We start from the raw sequence: 15,544 nt of genomic DNA on the forward strand, positions 1-15,544 counted from the left end.
AATTTACTTTTGACTGAAAATGAACAAGTTGTAGTTAATGGTGGGATCTACTGCTATATTAATATAACTTCTGTGAAATGCCATTAGCTTTCTCTGCTTCAGTTCCTCTATCTTTAAAATGGTAGTTATAGTTATAGTTGATGACTTTTATGACTGTCAAATTAAAAGTTATGTTCACAGTGGGAGAGATGGATTTGTGGATTTTAATAACATCTCCTCTGTGCAGCATTGCCAGCAACAGAAAGTCCCTAGGACCTGAGCACTGGTAGGAATGTGTACTCATATAATCAAGGTTATATTTATGAGTTTATAAAATAACATTAATAATGTCCCTTGTCTACCATACTGTCCCAAAGTCTTATCCTTCCACAGTTGGTGAGAGAAAAATCATTCTTATAACTTTGTGAACCACCTTGAAAAGTGATTTCACTGGGAGCAGAGAGGCTTGCAAAGATAATAATGGACATCTAAGGAGTGCTTTAAAAAAAAATCAAGTCTGAAGTTTTGTGGTTCTGAATATCAAGAGAAATCCCAAGTACAACCAGATTATCTGCTCAAGGAGACCTTGCCCATGTGAAGCAGTGTGTGCCTAGGGTCCTCAACAAAATTGTCTCTTTTAATGTCTGGTTTCAAGGCAAGAAACACAGCTAATGAAACTGACCTTCTGTCCAGTAAGAACAGTGGATAATTTTTCTTCCTAATTATGCTTTTGTTTGGGGCTTCCCCCCATGTACTATTCAATATAATTGACCCTATGTCCAGAAAAGCAGAAATTTACTTGAATTCAGGGTTCACTGTCATTTATAAAGCTTTCTACTACAGGCTGGAGACTCAGAACTGCAAATACATGGTTGCAATTCACAGACTGCTTTTATAGTAAGGTTCACTAAAGCATCCCTCTCAGAAATGCCAGCATACTAGAGAAGGTGACTAGGAGTCATAGTTCCATGAATTCTCTATGGGTCTCCTGGAAAGACAGTGGAGGGAGCATTGTAAATGATGGTTTGTGACCAGGACATTGAATGTAGACTCTGAGCAAGAAGCTGGAGTGGACACTGCCCGTAGAGCTACCCAGAACACCCCTCCCCCCATCTCTTCTGTTCTTTCTGTATGACCTTCCTTAGTTCTGGGGTGCTTTTGATCCAACAGCCCACTCCTGCAATGCTAACTTGGATGACTTAGCCCAGGGCTGCTGGAACCACTTACCCAAGCATGCAGAAAGCCAAAAGTACCTGGAAGTTAACCTCCCCAAAGGGAGCGACTGATCTCAGAGTCCTGGGATTGAGCCCCACATCGGGCTCTCTGCTCAGTGGGAAGCCTGCTTCCCCTGACTCTCTGCCTACTTGTGATCTCTCTGTCAAATAATTAAATAAAATCTTTTTTAAAAGAAAGAAAATAAGAATGTAAGATCTGGAAGTCATTTGTGGAACAACGGATACACTTGGAGAGAACTCTAAGAGGTATGATACTATATGGTGCCTATGGAATACTTCTCAGTGCCAGCTCAAGGAAACGGGCTGTACATTCCAGACATCCAAAGAACGCCATCAAAACTTACAGTCAAACGGCCCTCCCTAGAATCAACAGACTTCCTAAGAGTGGCTATGTTAATATTAGAGCAAGTAGGATATCAAGATTTCCTGGAATGGAGATCAGACACCAGCAGCTATAAGACTTTAATAATAGCCAGTGAGAATTTATGAGCTACCTGGAGATAGGTTCCCAGGGATTCATCTGGGTGGGGGCTCTGAGTCTGTCAGTTTGTAACAACTTCTAGGAAATATGACATGCATACAAGTCACCCCATCAGAAAAGGCAAAGCATGATGTATGCCATAAGGAATAAACAAGTTGAATATTATGAAAATGCAGAGTAGAAGGAAACTGCTTTCAGAGGAGATCTGCAGCAGCTGAGACCATGTGAACAAAGGCATGGAAATGGTATGTTGCAGGTCATAATCATCTAGAGATTTAGGAGAAGCTGCAATATAAGTTATAAATGCCATGGTATACTGATTAAAACTGACTCCAGCTAACTCTGGGACCTACTCAAGTGTTACTCATATTTAAATGTCACATGTCAACACTCAGGCATTGCAAATGTTCCCAAGATATACAAAGTCATTTGTTACACATGCTCATAGGTCATACACCAGTTCAAAATTTCTATTAACTGTCTGCTTAGCCAGAGTGCTGAAAGGAAGGTTGCAGCACAACAGTCAGATTCATTTTCTTATGTAAACTTCCCTCCTCAAGGATTCTCTGTCTAAGGCCTTTTGATCCAAAGAGAAGGCCCAGTCCAACATAGGTTTTTCACTTTTACCCTCTCAAAGTACATGCTAATCTAAATACACACCTCCAGAAACTCACAAGGTAATGAAAGCTTCCCCCAAAAGAGGTTTTTGCTAGTCTTCACAGCCTTAATAACAATAACTATGGTCACTTTCTATCACATACAAACTTAGAACATTAACAAACTCAGAAGCCTTTCATTGATCACAATCCATATGGAGGCCTGTTAAATAATTTGAAAATAAAAACTGCTGGGGGTAGAGACTACGGACTCTGAAAAACAATCTGAGGGTTTTGAAGGGGCGGGGGGTGAGAGGTTGGGGGAACCATTTGGTGGGTATTGGAGAGGGCACGGAATGCATGGAGCACTAGGTGTGTTGCAAAAACAGTGAATACTGTTACGCTGGAAAACACACACACACACACACAAACTGCTGGGGGTAAAACTTTACATTCACAATCTTCTCAACTAAACCTAATTCTTCCTAGAAAGATGTAACTTCCCAAAACAGAATCAGGAAGAAACAGAACATATGAACAGCCCAATTACCAGCAATGAAGTTGAATCAGTAATCAAAAAACCCCCAACAAACAAAAGTCCAGGACCAGATGGCTTCACAGGTGAATTCTACCAAACATTTAAATAAGAGTTAATGTTCTTCTCAAATAAACAAACAAATAAATAAATAAATAAGGAAGGAAGGAAGGAAGGCAAGCTTCCAAATTCATTCATGAGGCCAGCATTACCCTGACACCAGATACCCTGATACCTGAAACCAGATAAAGATACTACAAAAAAGAGAAGTCCAGGCCAATATCTCTGATGAACATAGATGCCAAAACCCTCAATAAAACAGCAAACCAAATCCAACAACACATTAAAAGGGTCATATCAAGTAGGATTTATTCCTGGGATGTAAGAGTGGTTCAATATTTACAAATCAAGCAACATGACGCATCATAACAATAAGAGAAATGGTAAGAATCATATGACTATTTCAATAGATGGAGAAAAAGCATTTGACAAAGTACAACACCCATTCATGATTTTTAAAAACAACAACAACACCTCCCCCAAATTTCTTGCACACCACAGTCCAACCAAGTGCCCCAGCAACATCCTGTATGTCATCCTTGCTTCCTCCCTATCTCTGTGATCAATTAATCACCATATCCTGTTATACCAGCCTTATTTATATTGTTTCATTCTCTCCCCTTCTCTCCATCTCCATTTCCATTGCCTTAGTTTAAGTGTGACCACAGCTTACTGACTACTTTGACAACTCCTCACATTCAGTTGGTTCTCCATACCACAGTCAGGACTTTCTGAAGTATGGATGATAAGAACAAACTCCAAATTCTTTACATGACAGACATGGCTTGTCAGAGTCACAACATGAAACTCATGACGAACTCAAACTGGAAAATTGAAGAAAAATTATTTTTAAAGGATTGGGCAGAATTTAGAGTCTAGTAACAGTGGGATTACAAACTGCCTCTGTTTGGCCAGGACTTCAGGTTTCCTGGGACTCAGGACTTCCAATGTTAAAACCTACAAGTCCCAGAAAAACCCAGTTCACACTCAGTCACAACCAGGAACGATTATCATCCTACAGTGCTTGAAAGGGAATGGTTGCCAGAATCCAGAGAGGAAAGCTGTTTAGAGACCACGAGAGCTGTGGTATTTGGAAGTGGAGCAAAACCCAACCAACAGATACCAACGGGAAGAAAGCCAGAAAAATACAAACCCACAGTTCACACTCATCATGCTGCCCATCTCCTACTGGTGCCCTACTGGTGCCTCCCATGGATCTAACTAGGAGGTATGGGCAAAGGAGATTACTTGGCGCTGTCATATGGGTCATTATAGGGAAGGCAGAAAAGGGAAAACCAGAGAGGTGGCAGCAGCAGAAGGACTCAGTCCGAAATCTTGGGCTTTGAAGATAAAGGAAGGGGGCCATAGTACAAGGAATATACGTGGTCTCTAAAAAGCTGAAGGAGTTGGGATGCCCAGGTGGCTAAGTCAGTTGAGCATCCAGCTTTTGATTTTGTCTCAGGTTATGATGTCAGGGTGATGAGACCAAGCTGTGCATCAGACTCCACGCTCAGTGGGGAGTCTGCTTCTCTCTCTCCCTCTGACTCCACCCTTCCTCTCTCTCATTCTCTCCCTCCCTCTCTATCTCTATGTATCTCTCTCTCTCCCCACCCTATTAAATAAATAAACAAACAAATAAATAAATCTTTTTTTTTTTTTAGAAAGCTGGAAAAGTCAAGAAAACGAATTATCTTCCGGAGCCTCAAGAAGACCACAACCCGGCGCGGGCTGAGCACCCACAGCTGCTGGGAGTGGGGTGGGGTCTGCCGGGCGAGCATTCCCGGCGGGTCCCGGCCTCGCGCGCGCACGTGTCTGCTTGCTCGCGCACGCGGTCCTGGCGCAGCCGGAAAGGAATAATGCTGTCAGCATGTCTGCACACTCCATGCTCTGTGAACGAATCGCCATCGCCAAGGAACTGATCAAGAGAGCAGAATCACTGTCTAGATCAAGAAAAGGCGGCATAGAAGGTGGCGCAAAGCTGTGCAGCAAATTGAAGGCAGAGTTAAAATTCTTACAGAAAGTAGAAGCCGGGAAAGTAGCAATTAAGGAATCCCATCTGCAGAGCACTAACCTAACACACCTAAGAGCCATCGTGGAATCAGCAGAAAACTTGGAAGAAGTTGTTAGTGTTCTTCATGTCTTTGGTTACACAGATACCGTGGGAGAAAAGCAGACCCTTTTGGTGGATGTGGTTGCCAATGGTGGTCATACGTGGGTGAAGGCCATTGGCCGAAAGGCTGAAGCTCTTCATAACATCTGGCTGGGCAGGGGCCAGTATGGTGACAAAAGTATCATTGAGCAGGCTGAAGACTTCCTCCAGGCCAGTCACCAGCAGCCAGTGCAGTACAGCAACCCTCACATCATCTTTGCATTTTACAACAGCGTCTCTAGCCCCATGGCAGAGAAGCTCAAAGAAATGGGCATTTCTGTGAGAGGAGACATAGTAGCCGTTAACTCTCTGTTAGATCACCCAGAAGAGCTCCAGCCCAGTGAGAGTGAGTCAGATGATGAGGGCCCTGAATTTTTGCAGGTGACCCAAGTGGACCGAGAAAATATTCTAGCAAGTGTTGCCTTTCCAACAGAAATTAAGGTCGATGTGTGCAAAAGAGTGAATCTGGACATTACGACTTTAATCACATACGTATCTGCCCTCAGCTATGGAGGCTGCCACTTTGTCTTCAAAGAGAAAGTACTTACGGAACAAGCAGAGCAAGAGAGGAAGGAGCAGGTTTTGCCACGGCTGGAGGCGTTTATGAAGGACAAGGAGTTGTTTGCCTGTCATTCTGCTGTCAAAGACTTTCAGTCTATTCTAGATACCTTAGGAGGACCTGGGGAGAGAGAGAGGGCCACTATGCTGATTAAGCAAATTAATGTGGTGCCTGACCAGCCTTCTGAGCGTGCCTTGAGACTAGTGGCCAGTTCAAAAATCAATAGCCGCTCGCTAACAATTTTTGGGACAGGAGACACTCTAAAAGCCATCACGATGACTGCCAATAGTGGTTTTGTCAGAGCTGCCAACAACCAGGGTGTTAAATTTAGTGTGTTTATCCATCAGCCTAGAGCACTTACTGAGAGCAAAGAGGCTCTCGCCACCCCTTTACCAAAAGACTACACAACTGCAATGAACACTGATGATACCCTTTAAATATTGTCATGGAAATAAGTTATTGATACCAAAGGCTGGGTCTTCCCATCTTAAATGGGAAGGAAGAAAAGGAGGTCTATAGTAAAAATAATACTTAGCACTCTTAACCTGTAGAGTTGATTGTGTTTCATCTATAAAATACATAACCCAAAGTAGAAAAAGCACAAGAGACAAGCGATTTGCCAAACTGCCTACATTTTAGCAACCAAGAAAATACATCTATATAAAGCTTTTAGCTGTGTGACAGTACTTTTATTTGATCGAGTAGGGCAACATCCCCCTAGTGGCAATTGGCATTTCATGGGATGTGGCTACCCTGCGTCTCGCATAAAATACCTGGAGAAAACTGAAGCTTGTTTTTCGTTATATTGGTTCATCATTCATGTGGGTTGAGGCTGGGAAGTTTATAATTAGTTTTTGATTATGAATGAAAAGAAACTTCTTGACTGCGCATGTCAGGCATACTCTGGTGCGAGCATTTACAAAGAGTACATTAATACAGAAGAAAATAAAGTGAATACTGGGCAGGTGAAACCCATGAACTGATGTATACACCTTTGTGAAAAGAAAGGTAAGTCCCACTACTGTACACTGGGGACATTTCATACAAAATACTAATTTGAGGAAATTGTAGAAGAATTACCAAAACATTTTAGAAGAATTCAAATTTTACTTTTAAGTACCAAGACTTCCCATATTGCAAGTATTTGACTTATAAATACTGCCTTTCCTCTCTCTTTTGCAAGTGGCAAGTGACAGCTGCATTACTTCACTCTTGTGAAATGGTGGTAGACGATCCCATGCTTGTTGCATGACACAAGTTGTAATTAAAAATAAATTTTTACGTCCAAAAAAAAAAAAAAAAAAAAGAAGACCACAACCCTGCCCACACTTTGATTTTATTCCCGTGTAGCCCATTTCAAGCTTCTGATCTCCAGAACTATAAGAAAGTAAATCTGTGTTGTTTTAAGTCATGATAACTATGGGGATTTGTTACAGCAGAGATGGAAACTACATAGAAGGAAACTTAGAGGGCATCTAGGCCAACATGTCAGTCAATATATAAGCTGAACTAGGACTGGGGGAAGTTACTTCACTCTGCTGTTAGTGTGGAGTTTGTGAAGGTCTTTGACCTGAGAAGTCACATACTCAGAGCCATGCTTCAGGAAGAATTATTCAGTCCCCTCCTACTCTAGTATAGGTGAGACTGCAAAGAGGAATGAAAGATAATCAGTTAGAAGGCTACTGTGAACGTCTGGTTAAGAAGTGAGGGTTTAAAATGAGGTGGAGCCAGTAGACATGGGTAGGAAGGCAGAAATGTTGTCATCATATAAAGAAAGGGACTGTTGGGAGCGAGAGTACACCTGGAGCCAGCCTGCTTGAAAAAGGTAAGGGATCCAAGAGAAACTGGCCAGAGGGCTAATAGTATCCATGACAAAATATTACAGGAAATTTCAAACTTTTGTTTGACCATTTGAATGAAAAAAATAATTTAAATGTTTCCATGGGGTTTCATATCCACCACACTAACAAACTCCATCTTAAAAAGACCAGCAATGAGGGACTCCCGGGTGGCTCAGTCAGCTGAGCATCTGACTCTTGATTTTGGCTCAGGTCATGATTTCAGGCTCCTGAAATCAGCCTGTGTAGGTTCCACGCTAGTGGGTAGTCTGCTTGAGAATCTCTCCCTCTGAGGAGTCAAGATGGCGGAGAAGAATCTCTCCCTCTGCCCCTGTTCTCACACACCCACATTCTCCTCCTTCACTTTATCTTTTCTGTTTTTTTAAGATTTTATTTATTTATTTGAGAGAGAGAGAATGAGAGAAAGAGAGAGGTCAGAGGAAGAAGCAGACTCCCTGCTGAGCAGGGAGCTGGATGTGGGACACAATCCTGGGATTCCAGGATTATGAACTGAGCTGAAGGCAGTCGCTTAACCAACTGAGCCATCCAGGTGCCTCTCCTTCATTTTATCTATTCCCACAACTTTAAACACACTAACACTGCAGTCTCCTCATTTTACATCTCTATCCCAGAACTCTCTTCCAAGCTTAAGCCTCATATATCCAACTGCTTAATTGGTAACTTTACTCGAATATTTTTAAATCCATCTCAATTTTAAAGTACCAAAATTAGAACACTTAATTCCTCACAAAAAGCTGTGTTCCTCCGCCAATCTCCTCATCCTATGCTTTGTCCCCAGATGGTCAAGCCAAGCCAACTTAATTTTTTTCCAAATTCCTATATCCAGTCCCAAAGTATTCTTTGTGGGCTATGCTTCCAAAATGTATCCTAAGTCTATCCACTTTCCCCCTTCTCAACTGCTAGCATCATGTCCAACTTCAATCTTTCATCTGTATGACTACAGCTGCCTCCAGACTAGTATTCCTGCTTTTACCTCTGTTCCCCCTTAAGATTCAATCTCAAAATAACAAGAATGATCATTTAAAATTGGATTCTGCTATTCTCCCATTAAAAATACTTTACTGGTTTGATATTTTAAATCCTATCATCCCCTGATTAAAATACTTCAGATGCTTCCTGTGTCATTTAAAATTAAATACAACAATATGATCTGGTCTCTGTGTATCTTTCCTACTTTATCTCACATTTCCACTGCTCATTTTGCTTGATTACACAGTACTGGACATTACCTAGACATCTCTGGCCTGGAAATGGACATCTTTAATCTTGGCTCTTCTAGCTTGCTTCTTTTCATTCTTTCAGGTCTCAGTCTAAGTATCATGTCCTTGAAGAAGTTTTCCCTTTTCAATCTGTCCATAGTTTCTTGTCCTTTTATTACTTAGGGAAATATTTCTTGTCCAGCACTTATCACAATTGGTTCCTATTTTGTGTTTCTAGTGTTCCCTCTACTGGAAAGTGAGCTCCTTGTGGACAAGCATCATGTGTCTTTTTTTACCAGCCTGTCTCCAGGGCCTCTTTCATATTGGGTGCCAAATAAAGATTTCACAAGTGAGTAAATAAGTGAAATACAGGGCTACTATATCTTGTTTCTTTTGCTCCTAACAACTTGACCATCTGAGGTCATTTAAAGTATCATCATTTTGTGGCGCATGCCTTCGGCCCTGGTCATGATCCCAGGGTCCGTGATCAAGTCCTGCATTGGGCTTCTTGCTCAGTGGGGAGCCTGCTTCTCCATCTCCCTCTGCCTGCTACTTCCCCTGCTTGTGTGTGTATGTTCTTTCTCTCTCTCTAATAAACAAATAAAATCTTTTTAAAAATAAATAAATAAAGTACCATCATTTTGGTATAACCAAGTCTTAGCATGGCCAAAAACAAAACTGCATTTGGGAGGGAAAAAAACAGACACTTTTTTCCCTCCATGTTGAACTGATCGGTTTAAACAAGGCTAATACATGACAGAGGATGGCTCAGAACGGGCAAGACTATAACAGACCTTTTCCAGAGTCATAATGTCTCTATTGCAGATGGGAATGCAGATAGTTTTACTGTGATATTTTTTAAACTGTTTTATAGCCAGTCCTTTTCCACAGCTGCCCTTTTTAATGTCTGGTAGATTCAGGAAGACTAAACTGCTGGCAACCATTTCTTGAAACTAGGCAGTGGTACTTGATTTTTTTTTTAATTATTTTTCTCCTTACTTGAAGAGCTTTATTTTAGAATCTAAAAAGAAGATCCAAGTTGTATGGTGCTTTCTGGCCTGATTTCTTCATTATTCAGTTAAGCTAACTGGATGTGTTAAATGTGTGAATATTTTGAGAGGATGCAAGCTGACACCCTTGTTTCTAGGAAATTTTTTCTTCATAGTCCGTATAGTTTATCATCTTTTGTCAAAGCTAATTGAGACTAATGATCTGACATTATAGATGTTATTGTTTAATAAAACATGGTTTCTATTAAATACCATTTAATTTTAATTCTGACAAAGTAATAGATACTCATTTCAGAAAATTTGGAAAAGATTTTTAAAAAAAAGAAAAATTTAACTATCTACAAAATTCCAATTAGAAATAACCCTTTATTGTTTGCTATTTATCCTTCCAAGGTTTTTATCTACAAATACACATATTTATCCATTCACTCATTCATTCAAAACTTACTAAACACTTACTGACTTACTGAACAGAAGTCTAGATGCTGCTGACCAAGACAGATGAGGTCCATACATTCACAAAGCTTACATTCTAACAATACACGAGAACACTAACAAATAAGGTGGTTTCCATTAGTGATGACAGCTATGCAGAACACAAAACAAGTAATGTGACAGAGTAAAGGTCATAAAGGATGAGACAGTGAGGGCTGGCTACTTTAAAGAAGGTTAACAGGGAAGACCTGAGAAGAGAATATTTGACCTGAGACCTAAAGAACTAGGAAACACCAGTCACAGAAAGATATGGTGGAAGGACATTCCAGACACAGAAGGAACAGCACACACAAAGAAAGAGTCTCACTATTTCTAGTAACTGCCACGGGTGTGGCTGAGACTAGAGAATAAAAAGACACAGGCAGGGATCTCTCATATTCATTATGCATTTTTAAAGATTTTATTTATTTTATGTATTTATTTATTTATTTATTTACTTGAGAGAGAGCACGTGCTCACAGGAAAGAGGGAAGCAGACTCCCCACTGAACAGAAAGCCTGACTGGGCTCCAGGTTCCAGGACCCTCAGATAATGACCTGACCCAAAGGCACATGTTTAATCAACTGAGCCACCCAGGCACTTCTTCATTATGCATTTTGACCAGCTTCATGCATACTTTTTTATTCATGATATTTTTGACCTAGAAAATTTAAACTTTTGTATTGTCAGATCTACCGGTTTTTTCTTAGTTGTTTTTTTCCATTAGAAAGTCCTTTACCTAATCTTCAGTTAGGAATATAACCACCTATATCTTTTTCAAGCACTTCTATTTTTCCACAGTGTATTATGAGATATGATGGAGATTTAAGTGCTCCCTAAGTCATGCCTGAGTATAACTTCTTTTTTAAGATTTTATTTATTTATCTGACAGAGATTACAGGTAGGCAGAGAGGCAGGCAGAGAGAGAGAGAGAGAGGAAGGGAAGCAAGCTCCCTGCTGAGCAGAAAGCCCAATGTGGGGCTTGATCCCAGGACTCTGGGATCATGACCCGAGCCAAAGCCAGAGGCTTTAACCCACTGAGCCACCCAGGCACCCCTAACTTTTTTAATAATCTTTGTTTCCTGCTAATTTTGATGGCACCATTATCATATGCTTATTTCTTATATCGAAGACTAATGAAGAGAAGAGTGGTGTCAGTGGAATGACCTGAAAAGTCTTTAGGACATTTATTCTGGCAATAGCTTAGAGAAAGAATTAAATGGTCAAGAGCTTCAAAGGTGGAAAACCAGTTGGAAAGCTAGTCATCATCCAGACACAAGATGTCAAAGGCCTTGGATTAGGGCCATGACACTAAGAAAGGAAGAGAAGTCATGGGTAAGGAAAACACTAAAGACATCAAGCAAGCAAATCCATCAAAATGACTGGATGGAGGGCACCTGGGTGCCTCAGTCAACTGAGCAGCTTGAGTCATGATCTCATGGTCCTGCGATCAAGCCCCACATCAGGCTCCACACTCAGCTTCTCCCTCTCCCTCTGCCCCTCCCATGCTTTTCTCTCTCTCTCTGTCTCTCTCTCTCTCAAATAAATAAATAAAATCCTTTTTAAAAATGACTGGACGGGGGCACCTGGGTGACTCAGTCAGTTAAGTGGCTTCCTTAGGCTCCAGTCAGAATCTCAGGGTCCTGATATGGAGTCCTGAATTGGGATCCCTGCTCAGCAGGGAGCCTGCTTCTTTCTCTCCCTCTGCTACTTCCCCTGCTTGTGCTCTCTCACACTCTCTGTCAAATAAATAAATAAAATCTTAAAAAAAAAAAAGACAGGATGGGTGGCTGAAAACAAGGAAAGAGAAGCAAAGATGATTCTGAGTGTAACTCAAAGTGTAATACCTCCCCCTATCTTGACCCATGCTGCTGCTTCACACTTAAACAACCACTCATACTTACCATTCAAAACTCAAAGTAAAGATTGGAGCAATGCAAAATCCACCAGGTTTTTCTCATAGCACATCAGAAGTAAGACCTGAGGAGCTAAATATATGAAATGAGTCCCACACTGATATTAAGGTTACTGAACCCATCTAACCTGTATCCCTATCCCAAAACCTTGCTTATTTGGAATTTACCCTCAATGGGCTGAACTACACTTGTTTCACCTCCAGCTTTCTAAATCCTGACTTCTCCTTCTTTTTCCTTCAGGGCAACTGATGTGGCTTCCCTCTCTCCCTCTTCCTGGATTAGCCTCACCAACAGGAGGAATTCAGTTGACCCTTTGCCTGTGATCAATGCTAAGATGGTCAGTAATTCTTGGCTAGAAATCACTCTTCAACAAACTTAATCCACATCCTTCTTATTCTCCAAGGTAGCCTCCATAGTAACTAATGAATGTCTCTCTGTAGAAATTCTTCCAACTCAATCACTTAGTTAGAACAATTCTCCCAGGTATTCTTCCTAGTGATTTTAGAGGTGAGGGAAGCCATCCATCCTCTCTTATGCCACTCCACTTTTCTAGACAGTCAAAATTACAGAAGATTTGAAAATTATATGAAAATGATATGCTGCCACCTACTTCTGTCTATGACACTATAATGCATAGAGTTATGAAAGTGTTTATCATGTTTACTTTTTTAAAGATTTTACTTATTTGATAGAGAGAGACACAGCAAGAGAGGGAACACAAGCAGAGGGAATGGGAGAGAGAGAAGCAGGCCTCCTGCTGAGCAGGGAGCCCAACTCGGGACTTAATCCAGGACCCTGAGATTATGACCTGAATCAAAGGCAGACACCTAATAACTGAGCTACCCAGATGTCCCTATCATGTTTACTTTAAGCAAGACAGAAAGGAGATTGGTGGTTGCTATCAAAGTGACTACTCAGTGGATATGAGATTTTCATTTTATGAAACATTCTCGAAGTAGATAGTGGCGATAGTCACACAACAGTGTGCATGTACTTAAGGCCACTGAATTGTATGCTTCAAAATGGTTAAACTGGTAAATGTTATGTTATGTGTGTGTTATCACAACTGTTTAATTTATGCTTGCTTATTTTGTTGTTGAGGATGTCTAAACCAGATTTCAAAATGCCCTCTCTATAAATATCGATGGGAGGACTGTCTGACTATATTATTATTATTATTGTATTATTAATATTCTCGGTTGCACAGTGGATCATGTTTCCCTTTAAGACTAGCCGACAGGAAGCTTTGAGCCCACTCTAGCCCTTCCCTGACAGCGCATAGGATTTCACATCTTGTCTTTTTGCACTAATTTCAGACTCCATTGTACTTTACTATCTTTATTTTTCCTTTGCTTCATTTTTCATTCTTATTTTCAATTTATTTTATCTTGCTACCATATATGAATCTTTGTAAGATACCTGAAATCATTTTAAGAATCTGGCAGAATATAAATAACCTAAACATCAAAGTCTGACCAGATAAAGTGTTTGCTTATTTTGTCTTTCATAATGTGTCTCTCTTCTTGGTATAAACTCCAAAATGGTCCTTGCACTGAGATCTCTAAGAAATCCTATTAGACTTGAGACACATTTTTATTAGATGATTAGCTTCCTCATAGTGAACTTCTTTTTCATGACTTTATTCACACCTGATATTTTCTTTGGTTAACTGAACCCCAACCGTCAAGCAGCATATTACAAATGCAGTGATAATGATGAAATGTCCTTAACTCTGAGTAACAGCCACTGTTGAAAAAACAAATCACACTTACTCTCTGTCATGTTTTTACTGCTTTCCATGATTACAAGGAGAAAGAAGCTTAGCAATGCCTTTTTGTCCAAAGTACAAAAACAAAAAACAAACAAACCAAAAAAAACGGTACATGTTAGGAAAAAAAACAGACTACTATGATGTACATTTTTCTTATTTTTATAGCAAATTGGAAAGCACATAAATAATTCCTCAAAGCAGCAATGCAAGCTTTTTTTTTTTTTTTTCAAGAGAGGGAGTCCCATAAAACAGAGGCTGGTTATAACAGCAAACAATATTTTTCAATAAAAATTTCTGCAGTTGGTATGAAACAAAGACTGAAAGAATGGACATTTAAAATATGTCTTGGAGAGACACCTGGGTGGCTCAGCTGTTAAACGTGTACCTTCAGCTCAGCTCATGATCCCAGGGTCCTGGGATTGAGCCTCACGTCGGGCTCCCTGCTCGGCAGGAAGCTTCCTTCTCCCTCTCCCACTCCTTCTGCTTGTGTTCCCTCTCTCGCTGTGTCTCTCTCTGTCAAACAAATAAATAAAATCTTTTTAAAAATAAAAACATATGTCTTGGAGATTAGACAGATCATGGGCAAGATTTTCCTGCTGACTAATAATATGGTGGCATTAACAGAGTTTATCTATTCCCTCAACAAATGCAGGGTCCAGCTGAAAGCCTCCATTGTCAATTACTGGGGCCCACTGTGGACCCCAGGGATTTGGGGAGAAAAAAGCAGAAAAAGAGTAAAGAAAGGGCCAGAACCACGTGCATAGACCTTAAACCCTACCTTTAAGATGCTGAATTGATCTGTTCTGAATTCTCTCTTGAACCAGAAAGGTCATGACTTAAAGGTGAATGTCAGATGCATTACCGTGTATTCTCTTATGCTGAAAAAGCATCAAGATTTGTAACTATTAGAAAGCCAGTTTTGTTGTTGCTTTGGAAGATGTTGGTTTTCTGGTACAAACATGTTCTCACTTGAAGCTCACAACAGTCATATTCAGGCTAACTAGGAGACACTTTGAGAAGCAAAGTAATTTCTAAACAGGTACACAGAGAGTAAATGGCAAGATCAGGACTCAAAACAGGATCTGTTTGGGTTCAACACCAGAGCTTCACAGGCTCACTCTGCAACACTGACAAAAACTCTCTCACACACTTGTGAGGAACACAAAGAAAATGCTACTGCCCTAAAATAGAAAAGTTCAAAGATGCTGCGACTGTCATGAAATTGCCTGGATTGTGAGTGCAGGAAGCAAAATGCACCTGGATTTCCTAACTCTGGATCCAGAACTCATATGCACCACAGCACAAGCAGGAGTGTGGCCACAGGCAGGCACACACAAACCCGCATGTGCACGCACTCGCGGAGGGTAGCAGCCGCTCAGCTTTACAACTGCAAACTACTGATAATGCCAGAGAAGAAATGCATCACCTTACACTGAAGAAGCTGTGAAAGCAGAAAAATCAATCAACCGTTTTAATAAAAAATGTGAGAAACTGAGAAGATGAGCTATGGTGCAATCACTTCGGGCGGATCTGGCTGTTTTGCTATTAATCATTTCTCTACTGTGCAGTCAGCAGAACTTTATTTAAGTCTATTCAGTGCTTTGTTGGGTCTGTTTCAGAGGCACTGTGACCAAGTGGGATGAGATTATAAAACCATCATTGTATCCTAAGGATTGGGAACTGTGCTAATAATTACAGTCTTCAAGTAGAAAAGATTAACC

At 40.6% G+C, this 15,544-nt stretch overlaps 1 protein-coding gene across 1 annotated transcript; it reads left to right on the forward strand.

Annotated features, from left to right (window-relative positions):
- The first annotated feature begins 4,632 nt into the window (after positions 1–4,632).
- Positions 4,633–6,264, forward strand: LOC122916887 (UPF0415 protein C7orf25-like). The gene has a single exon (XM_044264273.1). The coding sequence runs from the start codon at positions 4,754–4,756 to the stop codon at positions 6,029–6,031; it is 1,278 nt and encodes a 425-aa protein (XP_044120208.1). The 5' UTR covers positions 4,633–4,753; the 3' UTR covers positions 6,032–6,264.
- Positions 6,265–15,544: the final 9,280 nt, after the last annotated feature.

This window comes from Neovison vison, chromosome 9 (assembly GCF_020171115.1).
Source record: "Neovison vison isolate M4711 chromosome 9, ASM_NN_V1, whole genome shotgun sequence".
In the NCBI taxonomy this organism is placed as follows: Eukaryota; Metazoa; Chordata; class Mammalia; order Carnivora; family Mustelidae; genus Neogale; species Neogale vison.